Source organism: Acartia tonsa, chromosome 4 (assembly GCF_053477335.1).
Source record: "Acartia tonsa isolate MP-2025a chromosome 4, ASM5347733v1, whole genome shotgun sequence".
NCBI classification, from domain to species: Eukaryota; Metazoa; Arthropoda; class Copepoda; order Calanoida; family Acartiidae; genus Acartia; species Acartia tonsa.
The window spans coordinates 25484994-25498959 of record NC_137263.1 but is presented as its reverse complement, the minus strand read 5'-3'; the positions used below and the strand labels follow the sequence as shown (position 1 = coordinate 25498959).

General features: G+C 33.5%; 2 protein-coding genes across 3 annotated transcripts; both read right to left on the bottom strand.

Annotated features, from left to right (window-relative positions):
* Positions 1 to 4: 4 nt before the first annotated feature.
* On the bottom strand, positions 5 to 4228 carry LOC145316558 (mpv17-like protein 2). Of its 2 annotated transcripts, none has more exons than XM_080157134.1 (5): positions 4030 to 4228; positions 3643 to 3725; positions 3022 to 3165; positions 568 to 672; positions 5 to 164 (listed from the first exon to the last, which is right to left on the bottom strand). In XM_080157134.1, the coding sequence occupies exons 1-5, from the start codon at positions 4156 to 4158 to the stop codon at positions 5 to 7; spliced, it is 621 nt and encodes a 206-aa protein (XP_080013260.1). In that variant the 5' UTR covers positions 4159 to 4228. The 2 variants fall into 2 exon arrangements, with proteins under 2 accessions (XP_080013260.1, XP_080013261.1); XM_080157135.1 differs by having other exon boundaries at positions 3643 to 3722.
* Positions 4229 to 5699: 1471 nt separating this feature from the next.
* LOC145316556 (uncharacterized) lies at positions 5700 to 13536 on the bottom strand. Its single transcript, XM_080157130.1, has 8 exons — positions 13450 to 13536; positions 9318 to 9412; positions 9121 to 9201; positions 8397 to 8470; positions 7778 to 7848; positions 7485 to 7568; positions 7288 to 7325; positions 5700 to 5835 (listed from the first exon to the last, which is right to left on the bottom strand). The coding sequence occupies exons 2-8, from the start codon at positions 9404 to 9406 to the stop codon at positions 5787 to 5789; spliced, it is 486 nt and encodes a 161-aa protein (XP_080013256.1). The 5' UTR covers positions 9407 to 9412; positions 13450 to 13536; the 3' UTR covers positions 5700 to 5786.
* Positions 13537 to 13966: the final 430 nt, after the last annotated feature.

Sequence of the window (13966 nt, the reverse complement as noted above, 5' to 3'; positions counted from 1 at the left end):
GATTTTATTTATGAAGACACCTCTCAAAATCTTTTGATTTTGGTAACCAACCAGATGCTACAAGTTTCTCTTCAAAATTATCAACAATTTCAACTTGATGTTTAACATGGGAGGTGTAAGTATCATATACAAGGCTTATCACATTGTCATACAGTACACGAAACCTGAAAAAAAATTAACATTTTTTCATAAGTTTTGGATTTGATTAATTGTAAAAATTAATTTAATCGATCCTCTTATACAGATATATAATCAAAAAAGTTTAAACATTTATATTCAAGTTCCAGAAAACAAAATATACCTATTTCTTTTATTTAAAATTGTTGTTTTTATTTTTGTTTTCACAAGTTTAGGTATAAGATTCAACCTTAAAAGTTAGGAATGTCCCAATAACTAACTATATTCCTAACTTAAGATCACTTTATAATACCTAACCTAGTGCTAAATATTACTTTTTACCCAACATAATGCTGTGGGTAGATATTTCCCATCTAGATAATTCCAAAAAAAATTACCATTCTACCTAACCACTCACCCACTACACTGAAATAATATTGAATAAGTTACCTAGTAGGAAGAAACGCAAAGTTTAAGAACTGAGCAGGGGGCCAGATGACCCACTCAGCGAGATATAAACGTCCACCTAGTTGCAGGGTTTGTTGCAAAGCAGTTCTAAACAAAAAGAAATATTGATTGTGTCTTAATTTTTTTTAATGAAGCTTTTCTTTCATTTACAATAAACCAACGAAAATTTATAATTTTTATATTAGCAAGTCATAATAGAAGAAACAAAAACAAAATTTTTCAACAAGTCACTAAATAAAACGGGAAGATGTCGAGAGAGAAAGAAAAGGTAAAGGGGGAAGAGAAATGGACAAGACAATTTCATTAACAATAAATCAGATAAAGGGACACAAAAAATTGAAAACTCAGGTTGAAGACCTTTCTACTACAAACAGTTGCACTATGGGCAAATCAAAAACATTAACTTTTTTTCTCACATTTTCTCAAAAAAATTTTTACACCTTTTTGTAGCTTAGGTTATGAGGAATCAACTTTACTTAATGCATTTTTCTCGGTTTTGCCGACTAACAGAGGTATTGGCGTTTAAAAATACTCATTAAAATTATTATTTTGTAAGAAAAATAAAAGTAAGACGATGTATGTCGTAACATCTATGATTTGTGTAATACATTAATATATATATGTATATGTATGTATGTAGGTTATATGACCGTCATGTGTATATGGGGATTTAAAACCTGATAAGGATTATATCATGCTGAGAGGGAAAGGGGAAAACATCTGGATAGATGTTTCTTAAAATTGACAAATATTTTTAGTTTTTACATAAGATAAAGCAAGAATATTCTAATATGTACTTTGATATGTATTTTTAAATTATCATTTAAAAGCAAATACATATCAGTAAACATAACAATACTTAAACAAACTCTTATTTGTTAAATTAACTATTTTTACCATGTTTTAAAGCTTTTTTACTTTTATTTTCAAATTTAAGATAATGATTCTTATAACTTTTTTTGCAGATTATATTGAACACCTTATTACTTCCGTGTAATTCTATCTTTATCCTTTATTTCTTTTCCATTCTTAATCTCCTGAAATTCCTTTATATCATTTTACAACACAAGACAAGGTTATAAAGTCATAAATCTTTATTAAGTTCAATTCCCATTTCTTTGCTTACACATTGACATATACTGATAATTTTGAAATCAAGGTGACAAAGTTTTAAAAACAGCAATTGTTTTTAATAAAATTAAAAGACTTAATATTGTGAATAATCAATTTTCTTTTCCTATAACATATATAAAACATGAATATATAAAATGTAAAATGAGTTCGATTGTGAAACATATGATTAATGTTGTTTTTTATGTTACTTTGTTGGTGATTACTCAAGACTTCTACCCTATCTATGATAAATTACAAAATGCTGTTTTGCAAGAACACCGAAGATTCCTAGATAATGTTAACCGTAGTATAAGAGGTTATTATAGGTCTAAACTAGAGTTTAAAACTCCTCAATTAAAGGATTAATCCTAAGGAAGGGGAAGGGTTGAAAGGGTTAATATAGACTATCTTTATTCATGGATTCAAATAATGTTTTTTTTTTACTTCGAAGTTTTTCTACGTATAGGCTCCGTCCGTGTGTAATGGATAGCTCCTAGAATTAATTTAGGCCCTTAGAAATTAGAATTGTCCTATCCATTTAAAACTAAGCATGATGATTCCCATAGCAAATACAATTAAGAAAGTTTAGCAATGCCATAACTATTTTGTAATGTCTATTTTTATATTGATTTATTAAAGGCCCTTTGAAAAAACACTTTTTTATTGATATGCTATTGAGTTTAATGAAACTGACTTATACCCTAATAAATTTAATCTGTAATTCTGATAGGTTTAATGCATCCTTTTGTCCCTTCAGTCATTACTGTTTAAATTGCCGCCTTTGATATTTTATTACACATCTTAATTAAAGAACCCCCCCCCCCCCATAAAACCCGCCCATTATTCAGTAATTAGCGGCTCAATTTATGAATTAACACCTTTTAAGTATGAATAAATAATCCAAACTTGAGAAACTTTACGAGTCAAGTTCCATCCCAAATTTTCTTATATAATCCCCTGTTTCTTATTCTGTCTGTTACAAAGTTTGTCTGCTAGAAATAGTTGAAGCTGTTAATTTTCCCCCCAGACCCATAGGCAAGTATGGAATTTGAAATATCGTCGTCAATGGTCAAAACTTAAGAATTAAATAAAATTGATTTTTTTTATATAAATAAAGATATTTTTAAGTTTTTAAAAATGTTTGAATCATTCTAGAAGAAATGTGCTAACAAATAGTGCATATTTCATCCACTTAAGTATAACAGGAAAAAAATGACAAAAATCGCTATTTTTTGCCCATAGTGAGTTGCTTATGCAAAAAGTACGTACATATATCGAATTGTAGCAAACTTTTTCTGTAGAAAATAGTATAAGATTTCTAACCTTTGATCAACGTTTTCAATTTTTGCAGCAACTAGCATACACGCGGCAATACAGATAGGACTGAAAACAATCTGGTCCCAGACAACTTTTTTAACAACTATATTCAGACCTCTTCCAGGCAACACACGATCAAGATAGTTATACCTAAATACAATAAACAGTTCTGCTTTTTGATCAATAAATTTGTTTAAAATAATGATTTTAAGTAATCTAAATAATATCTATAGAAAATTTGTTGGTAGTTTTCGTAATCAACAAATACAGCATGGTACCTATTTATTTACATTAACAAACAGAAAGATATTAAAGTTATCGTCACTTTTGATTATGTAGGTATTTTGAAAAATTTCACATAAGTTTGAATTTCACATAATAAAAAATGAACTTCAATTTCTGTAGGATTAAATATTCAAAGCTCTATCTGCAGGGCTTTGGCATGTAACTAGTTTGGAGGATAATGTATTAATACTATTAATTAAAAAAAGTGTCGAAAAAACAATTTAGGAACAAAATTACAGCTGCATTTGTCTAAAAAACCATGGCACGACCGCTTATTGTCAGCTGGTTAGCATGATCTAAAAAAAATTAGGGAATATCCAGCTGTGACATTTCTCAACTTACCAATGATGGCACAAAAATCCGGAAGTTAGACCAAATGAGGTTGACATCTGAAGAGTTCGCAATTTGTTCCATTTTCCTTTCTTCTTAACATATAATAAATTTTATTATTACCTAAGTTTAGAAATATAAAAAAAAGATATAACTGAATTGTCTAGGTATATATTTTCTTTCTATCAAGATAGATCCATTTCAAGTCAATTTAAATTTGTTTTGACAAGCATCTTATTATAGATAATTTAAATTTGAATAAGTTATTCTTAAGGAATGTAGTTTAATATTAATTTAAACGAAAGAATTTAATTCAGTTGGAGGTAAAATTGTAACTTTAGGAGCATTTGATTCTCTATGACTAGGTAATAAATCTATGAAATATATTAATACAATTACCTGTTCAAGAGATTGTTCTAGAAAATCTCCGAGTCCAGACAAAACAAAGGAGATAGAAAGATTTGACACAAACAAATGTTTCTTGAACACTTTCTTTCCTAGAGATGCCGCGCTGGATAGTAATGCCATTCCCGCACTTCCATAATCATATATCTAAATGACTAGGTTATAAGTTCATCTGAAATAAATTACATTAAAGAGCATTAATAAAAATTTCTAATGACGCCAAGCTGACGACCAACTTTTATCTCTATCTGTTAGTCCGTTTTACCGAACTATTTACCAGTTCTCGTTGTAAAAAAATCAATTTAACTGTAATTTTATGTAAACGTTCAGACCTACATAAATACCATAAAAAAATTAATCCTATTATATAAAGTACTAAGCTTTTTTGTCTGTAGCAAAGGATCACGATAACCGCTGCACTGGTACTCCTTTACTATGAAGCTTTTTATATATATAGGTCCAGGGAAGGTTTTAAACTATTTTGAGTATTGATGGCAATCCGTCGAATTTTCGGGCCGGATTCGGATTCTTAAAGAATCTGTCAAAAAAAGTTGCGGATTCCTGCGGATTCCGGATTCTTAATTTTGGCGGATTCCGGATTCTAGCAATATTTTAAAAGGATTTTTTAAAAATATAAAAAATTAGGTGCTACATATGTCCTAAAAATCAATGTTCTTGACGTGTTCTCTATAATTCACTTCCGAGAATCGAACCAGATTTTAAAAGATATTATATATAATGATGAAAATCTTTGCCTTTCAAAGAGGAGGAGTTGAAAGAAAAAACTCAAGACGCTAATTAACTTTAGCCTACCAATTAAGAATCCGGAATCCGCTAATAAAAAACGGATTCTGGATCCGGATTCCAAAATTGGCCAAAAATTGGGCGGATTCCGGATACGGATTGCCTGCATCCCTAATTTTGAGGGAGAGTATTAATTTTTAACCTCCCAAGAAAATAACACCCATATCCACTCATTCAAAAAACAAACTATTTCTTATTATTTAATTTTAAATATCAAATATAAAATTTTAGTGGATTACCAATAGTTCATTAGAACGATAAAGTTCAGAAAATAATATGGTCAAATCAATTAAATAGGTATCTAGTTAACCTTTATTACGATCAAAATCTCACACATCCCTCGCTATTTTCACATAAATTAAAATAATTGATTTTAAAAATAATATACTTTATTACTCTTTTACATAATTCTAATTTTTTTCCAAATCGTACTTACTAATTTCTTTCCAATTACATAATATTTACATCCGATTCCATAAGCAGACGGGATTACATCTCGATCCATTTTGGTTTGGTTTGGCATGTTAGGTTTTAATTCACGAAACCTCTTTACAATATCGTCTTCCATATTTTCATAATATAAAAATTAATATGTTATAGCTTTACATTTTTCACGATTGTAAGCATTTGCTCTGCAACTCATTATGACTATCATCCTTTCCGTAAAAAAACGATATTGAGAAAGTGAGATTACAATGTAGAAAATGCAATTTACTCAACTGCTATCTAATCTAAAGGCTTCTTTAAAAAAATATATTTCATTCTATAATTTTTCTTATAAAAGTGTGCCAACGAATCATTACAGAACGAAAGAACGACACGAACTGATAAGAAGCTTCGCTACTGAAAACAATACAAAATATTGAACAAGGTTTATTAAGTTGAAATATAATCTTCAAATTTGTAATGCAATATATAAATAAATATTTAGAATTGAACTAAATGTTTTATTCACTACTTTTTTTCCTTCCATCTTCTGATAAACTCTTCTTCTTTCTGCAAAATTCAATAACAACATTTCAAACAATGGCGTGCACAGGGTTTGACACTCCAACACGATTTTTGGTATCCCTTTTTTTGCCAAAATCGAGGGTGTGTACACTGTAGGGAGGTGTGAGCTTTAGGGAGTATTATTTTATTGTCAGGGGGGTGGGTGGATAGTGGATACACCCCCATAAAGTCAAATTCCCTTTACATTATTAACATACTCAAAAGTCAAAAGAGATTTAACAAGTGGTAAATTGACGCGCGAAGCTCGCAAATTTTTTCACAACCCCTCTTGGCTGTATTAGGTGAGATGTATCAGGGGGAGTAATCTTTTAACAAGTGCGTTTTAGGGGTGCAATATTACGAAAATGCAATCATAATTTGTCGTATTTTAAAGGAAATGTATATTGTAAAAATTACAGTATAAAATATCATACTGTAAATGATACAATATCATTTAAAATACTATACAGTATGACCCTCGAAAAAGTATTTTTAAGCATCTGCAGCCCTTATTTCTCAATGAATTATTAAAAAATGCATATGTCCTTGTTCTCCATAGTATTCCACGTAAGTAGATATAAAAATATTTTTTTTACCTCCATTAACACCGGAGATTTTTAGTGCTAAAGTTTTGAAAAAGTGACTGAGGAAAAAGTAACTTTTAACATGAAACGACTTTTTTAGCAAAATTAAGCTAGAAATCCTTTTATTTTTGTTACTAGCAGAAACTTTATACAAAAATGAAATAAAAAATTTAGTTTTTGAGTAAAAAGCATTTTTTTACACATATTTTTTGAGTCTTTTTAGTTTAATGATATTTTGAAAAACTTACTTATTAGGCAAAATTGTTTAAGATTAAAAAACCAAATAAATCTCTATGAATATAGCAGGAAAATTGTTTTTGTTTCACAATCCTAACTTTAATAACAAAAAAGTTATAAAGAAAATAAAATTAGAACATAACGATTTTTTAGTCTAAAAAGCTTAATTTACCCCCTATTAAATAATTGAGATGTCAGAAAAGTAGGCGGAGCAACTGTCATAATTAATCCTTTTCTATAAATAAGGGTTAATAAATAACCTAAAATTTGCAAATAATCAATTCATTCAGTAGCATTTTTTACCATTAAAAATTTATATTTTTTGGTGGAATAAAAAAGAAATATTTAGTTAATTTGTTTTTCTTTGTGTCTCATTATTCAGTTGCCAGAAAAACATAATATAACAATCCAAAAAATAAGAGAAACAAAAAAAAATTCTTTTTCTCAGTCACTTTTTCAAAACTTTAGCTCTAAAAATCTCCGGTGTTAATGGAGGTAAAAAAGATATTTTTATATCTACTTACGTGGAATACTATGGAGAACAAGGACATATGCATTTTTTAATAATTCATTGAGAAATAAGGGCTGCAGATGCTTAAAAATACTTTTTCGAGGGTCATACTGTAGTAAAATTTACCTGTTATTCATCATTGCACAAAATTCTTTAAAATCCAACTAGAAATTTTGTAATTTTAAAAATCATAAGATGTTCTTTTAATTCTTAAACATGGATATTTTATTTTTTTAATCAAAGTGTTAAAGAAATGAATAAAAGGCCTTTTAAGACCATTTTTTTACCAAATACTTAATTTAATACAATAATTAAATTTGTACCTTGCCATCTTTGGAAACATCAAATTTCTTGATGGCTGCTGCCACTTGCTCATCAGATAAATTATGTGCCAACTTTGAAAATTCCTAATTACGTAAATATTAAATAATCATAGAGTTTTCTAACTTTAATTCATATATTATTAAGATTTTTTAAACAACAAAGCTTAAAATGAATATTTAATCAATGCTGCCGAGCCCCTGCTACAAGGCAACTGATACTAAAATTAACTTAAATAAATCTATTGCGAATGATACAAATCCATATTATGAAGATGTAAATAGAAAATTGTTACCTCCTTTGAAATTTTTCCATCACTGTTCAAATCAAGGGTTGCAAACGCCACTTCAATTTTAGTCTTCTCTCCTAAGTTTTTTAGATAAGGCTAAAGACAGGAATAAAGTATTGTTATTCGGGTCGCTTCAGGCATGAAACTTGTTTTTTTTGTTACGAAATATTATCGCCGGTTCTTTAGCCCAATTTCTGATTTCGATTTCTAAATGAAAGTATTTTTCTTCTTCTAGAAATCAAAAAGGTCATAGTAAACAAATTAAACAGTTTAGATATGATATATACTTTGTTGTATCTAGAATACATGCACTAGACAACTTTTTTTAAGCTAAAGAAAAGTGGATTTTTTAATAAGATCCGAGTCTTAAAAATTCCCTGGTCTAAAAATTTCCATGAACAATTAAATAGACCTGTAAATATTTCAATCCTACACGTTGTTTATTTACCAACAATGTTTTTCTGTATGTCTGTCCAAATTAAAAGATGTCTAAAATGACTTCTTTCCCTTTTTGATCCCTTATACATACTTATTTTCTTTTCCTGATTTCAAATTTTTCAAGTTTTATGAATGGGAGCAACAAAAATTATTGTAGAGTAGCTACACACATTTATTTTTTACTAACCTATGAATTCTTTCCAGGACAACTTTCCATCCAGGTCCTTATCATTCTCCTTGAACATTTCTTCTACATCTGACCTAAATGGATAAGATACAATTAATTTGTCACTAGAGCTACAATATTGCGAACATTTTTAAATTTATAATAAAAAGTAGAATGATGTCTGCCCGTCCGTTCATCCGTCCGTCCGTCTAATTTTGATTTTTGTGTATACAGCGAACAACCTTGGGTTAAAGATTTCATTATGAATTTAAATTTTTGTTTATACGGCAAACTACCTGGGTTTAATTTTGCCACAGAGTAGTTTGACAAAGAATAACTTTTTCGAAAATATCTATAGCTCTAAAAAAAATTCTATGTAGGAGGGTTGACTTTTAATTATCTCATAGGACGAAGGCACTATAAGGTTAGGGGCCAAGCTGCTAGTTTTTTTAAGATACAACAATAAAAAGCTAAAAATTTCAAAAAAATCAACAAGTATTTTACTTATATAAAAACCACAATCTTTAGTATCTATGGATTATTTGACTTAATTGGCCGCAGGCAGGTCTATATTATCAAATGTCTTGATGAAGTCAAACTTACGTTTTTTTATTCTGAATTTTTTTACAAATTGTAATATGATATTTTCTTATTTTTGTGTGTCTGAGAAGGGGTCGTATTCTCATCATATTACGAACAAAGACATAATAACTAACATATAGACATTTAAAAAAATATTAATAACCTCTCAACTTCCACACCAGACTTAGCAAGAACTTCCATCCAATCATCAACTGATATCTCACCATCTTTATCCTTGTCAGCTCTAAAAGGGTCAACAAGGATTTTAATTTATAAAAAGCTCTTTTAAAATATTTATGGTTGTAAATATTATAATTTAAGTATTTCTTTATTCTTTAAAAAGTTGTTAGTTCATATTACCTTTTAAAGTACTTCTGTAACCTTGTCATGGTTGTTTTATCAGCATCCTTCAGCTTTCTATTCTTTATTATGTAATATCCAGTACTCATCTTAGTCTAAATTTAAATAAATTTTTACCATAAATTAGATAGAGAATAGACTTCTTAGAGAATGCCAGATAATCTAAGTTTAATCAAAATTATCCTAAATTTGTCTTACTTAGTTATATAGCCAGATTGTATTTATTCTACAAACGATGTGGTATAGCAGAGTAATTTAGAATTGTTCTATGAAGTTCAACCTTGCTAAGAAAATTTTGAAACAACTAAATTTTATATGATTAAATTCGTCCTTTGATTTAATATTAGAAAAAATTATTATCATTCTATGCAGATTAGACACAGTTAACATTAATGGTTGTAAAAGATTTCTTAAATAAAATCCAACTTCTGAAATATCAAAAGCACTATCACCCTTAATCTATAATTTGCGGATCCCCGCTCTTATATTTGTTGTCAACTTTGGTTTGAAGGAGAATTGTAAACTGTTGTATAAACTTTAAATATAAAAATATATTAATATATTATAATGCAATGCAGTAAGGCAGAACTATCAAGTAGAAAGTAACTGGAAGTAACTAACACTAAACCAACATTAAAAAGGTATTTTTGTTCATATATAATGATTTATGTATTGTACGACACATTTGGTTATTAATGAATACTTTATGAATTCCTTACATTTAAATATTTGTACAAAATCGTTAAATATTTCATTAAAAATCTTTTTTGTTATTATTCTATTCTATATGTATAGTTCGTGTTTGCATAGAAGTTTCGAAAGATCTCTTAAACGGATGAACCGGTTTTTTAGGGGTTCAGGGAAGGATTAGGCTAATTTCATTAATTACCCAGTTAAAAAAAACTTTAAAAGTAAATTTCATTAATTTTGTGCTTATAGATAATTCGTAGCACCTTTACTCACTTACTGCGAATTTAATAAATGATATCAAGTTTTTAATGTTGCAATTGTGGTATCCGCCGAGGATAAATGACAGACACCAGAGTTCAATTAGACTACAGCAGTGTGAACAGACGTGGACACCTTACTATAGAGAAGCTACGCTTCTCTAACAATCACTAAATAACAAACAACATCTATTTCAGTTGTCCCTTTATTGAACAACAACTGCGGCATTCCGTCGGCTCGGCCCGCTGCGTTGGGGGCGGCTGCTTGCTGCGGTGGTGCTGGGGGCGCGCTCCCTTCCATGTGGGCTACTCTGCTGGGCTTTCCTGGGGGAGCACCCTTGTCTGCGGTGCGCCTACGGCCGGCTACCTGGTCCCAGTCGGCTCTGCACTCGGCCGCCGTATGGCCGGCATAGTGGCAACGCTCGCACTTGGCAGGACGGTCACGGCGTGGCTGGGTGCGTCTCTCCTCTAGGCTGACTTCCATAGGCGTCGGGCAGTCTCGAGCTCGGTGGCCTTTCCCTTGGCAGCGGAAACAGCGGCCTGGAATCTTGTCATCTGGAGCAACCTTCCCCATCTGGTGGAGACCCGGAGCCAAGGCGCCAATCTCCATTGGCTCCGACTCGTCGTAATGGGACAACTGGACGCTGGCTGATCCCGTGAGCCCGTCGGTGGCGTCCACTAGGCACACACCCTCCTTCAGCTGCTTGGTAATCATTGTGACGGTGAACATGGCTCGCCTCGTGTACTCAGGTACAGAGGCGATCTCATGACTCATCATTTCACGTTTCACATTAGCGTTACGAATGCCACGATTTAATTCGTCGACTAATAATTCGAGATCCTCATGGCTGTAGGCGTCCCTATACAAGGCACACTTTGTAGATATGTATGCTTGTATATAGCCGCCCATGACATCTCGAGTCTGCGGATGTGGGAACTCCAGGATTGCTTGGGCGGTCCTCTATACTCCGGCAGGTTACTCAGCATCAGCTTGCGGTACTCGGCTGGAGCCGGCTGAGGGTCATCCTGGAGCCATCCGGGGGCTTGGTCACCTCCTGGCGCTTGCGGCTGCTCCATCGGGTCAACGGTTCAACGGCGGGACACAAAGTTATAAGGCAATATTATAAATGGTTTGTCACTTGAGGCTTTCTAGCTTAACAGCCAACACTGTTTTATCACTAGGTTGGTAGGTTAGTTACAAAGATATAACTTAGCTGTACTTATCACTAGTTTTATTCTGAGGTTGTAGAGTAGGCTGGTAGGGGTAGATAGTTGTTGAGGGTCTGAACTGCTGTCAGGAACTGATTTGGTTTTCCTTTATCACACTATAGATAGGAGGAAGAAGCTTGTAATTCTTTATTTTCTAAAAATACCTCTGTTAGATGCTATGGAGTAGCTCCGCTCCTGTGTGTGTGTGTGTGCGTGAAATCTCCTGTCCTTGCAGCGCGCTTACGCACCGTCAAATCCGCGCACACAGGTAAAACGCGCACTTATCCCTCAACTCGCTCTCTCATTGGTCCGCTTTGTCCGTTGAATTTTATGATATTTCCGAACTCCGTTGCGCGACCCGTAAATGGCGCTCTGTGTTCCCGGTCGCTAGCTCCACACCGTGGGCGGACTTAGTCAAGTGTGGGTAGGAGGGGGGAAGCGCGTGAGGGGACGGGGTAAATCCGTCCGTTCCCCCTGTGAGGAAGGGGGAGTGCTGTGGGTTTGAGGTAACTGTGTGATGAGGTAATGGTGCCCTTTCTCCTTAATCCTAGGCTTATCTGTTATGTCACCTTGATTGTATTTCCTTCAATGGAGAGTGGGCCCCTCCCTTTCCTCTGGAATAAGGGGTGTATTTTTGTTGTGCTGTAGGCTTGGGTGGTTAGATTGTTTATCAAGGCATTGTTATATTACATCTAGATTCTATTTTTGGCCTTATCACAATACATAACAGATTTGCTTACCTTAACCTGTTCTATTTTTAGTTGTTATCACAATACACAACAAATCCAAGCCTGTGCTATTTTTTAGTTTTTATCACAATACACAACAAATTGTTTGCCAATCCTTGCTCATAAATCTATTATTTAACCATCACACTAGGGTGGTAATCCCTACAATGTGATATAATATCTGCTTTTCTAGATGGGTGGCTGCGCTGTAGCCTCTCAGGATACTTGGAGTTGACGTAGTTTTCTCTGCTTTGGTACACTACACTCGTATGTTGGCTCGCAGCTCGCAGCTATGTGGCGTGTTTCAGCCTATCGGCGGCAGGGAATGTCCCGTCCTGCTAGCGCCGCTTATCCGAATCCGGCTGATGGCGGCAGGGAATGTCCCGTCCTGCTAGCGCCGCTGGTTCGGATCCTGCTATCTCTTGCAGTAAATGTTGGCCTATTTTCAGCCGTTTGCACTTATTTGGCCTGTTTCAGCCAGTCCGCAGGCCTGTTTCAGCCCTTTGAGCGCTCAATTCTCCGTTAGATGTCGGCGCTTCTCGCGGTTCTCCGTCAAGTTTCGCTGTTTCACTTCCACAACTGCCGGATGCAGAGTTAGACCTTGCTATCCAGGGTGGGTAATTCAGGTTGCTTGTGTCAGTTTTGCCAGTTTCACTGCTGGGAGTACCTTAGACTCAGCTGCGCGTCTGCTCTACACTTGTGGTTTGCCGTAATCTCACACAGCTGTCACCAAAAGTTGTGGTATCCGCCGAGGATAAATGGCAGACACCAGAGTTCAATTAGACTACGGCAGTGTGAACAGACGTGGACACCTTACTATAGAGAAGCTACGCTTCTCTAACAATCACTAAATAACAAACAACATCTATTTCAGTTGTCCCTTTATTGAAGGTCTAAGGAATACTAAAGCTATATACAACAAACAATAGTTACACAGATAGGAATAAATAATCATAACATAAAAGCATTATAATACATATACAATAGTCAGTTTGGGCAATAATGATCCCCCATCCCTGGAAAGGGTGGGGGGAATTAACAATGCAGCTTAACCATAATAAAGCTTGTCAGATTCAATCATTAATTTTAGGCATAGGGAGGGGGTCGGCAGACCCCTTCCCCAGGACTCGGGGGAGGGCCGTTGGCCCTTCCCCGAACCCCGGTCAGGGGTGCCATAGGCATGGCTCACGGTTGCCGAATACCACACAATCATTGATTTATTTTCTTTAAATTATAAATAAAACATACCTACTAAAAAAGAAAGTGCCAACACTACAAGCTTCTTGAAGGGTGGAAGTTAATGTTGATTTGATTCATCTTGGGACCTATGTAAAGCTTCCCTGAAATAAGGGGCTCAATCAGTTTAGTGGTTAGTGAGATCTCTGTGGACAAACAAAAACCTCACAATGTTCTACAATGCAAAAAGTGAAACTCGATCGTTCCAGTGTTTTACGATTGATTTTGGTTTTGGTTTGTTATGTACTAAGTGTACATCACTTAAGTGAGTCATTACACAAACAAACATTTAACAAACAATTTTAGATAGAAGCCTGCTTCACAACCTGGTTCTCGGAACAGTCGCGCCCTTTAATCACACTACTATGACTAAGACGCAGCGCTCTCACCTCCTGTCACGGTCCAAGCTTGATTCAGTGAAACACTAATATCTGTCTGATTAGAAATACCATCCAATGAAATGACTAATTATATCCTAACCAAGTCACTAGATAATAGATTACTAAACAGTAGATATATAATTTACCTA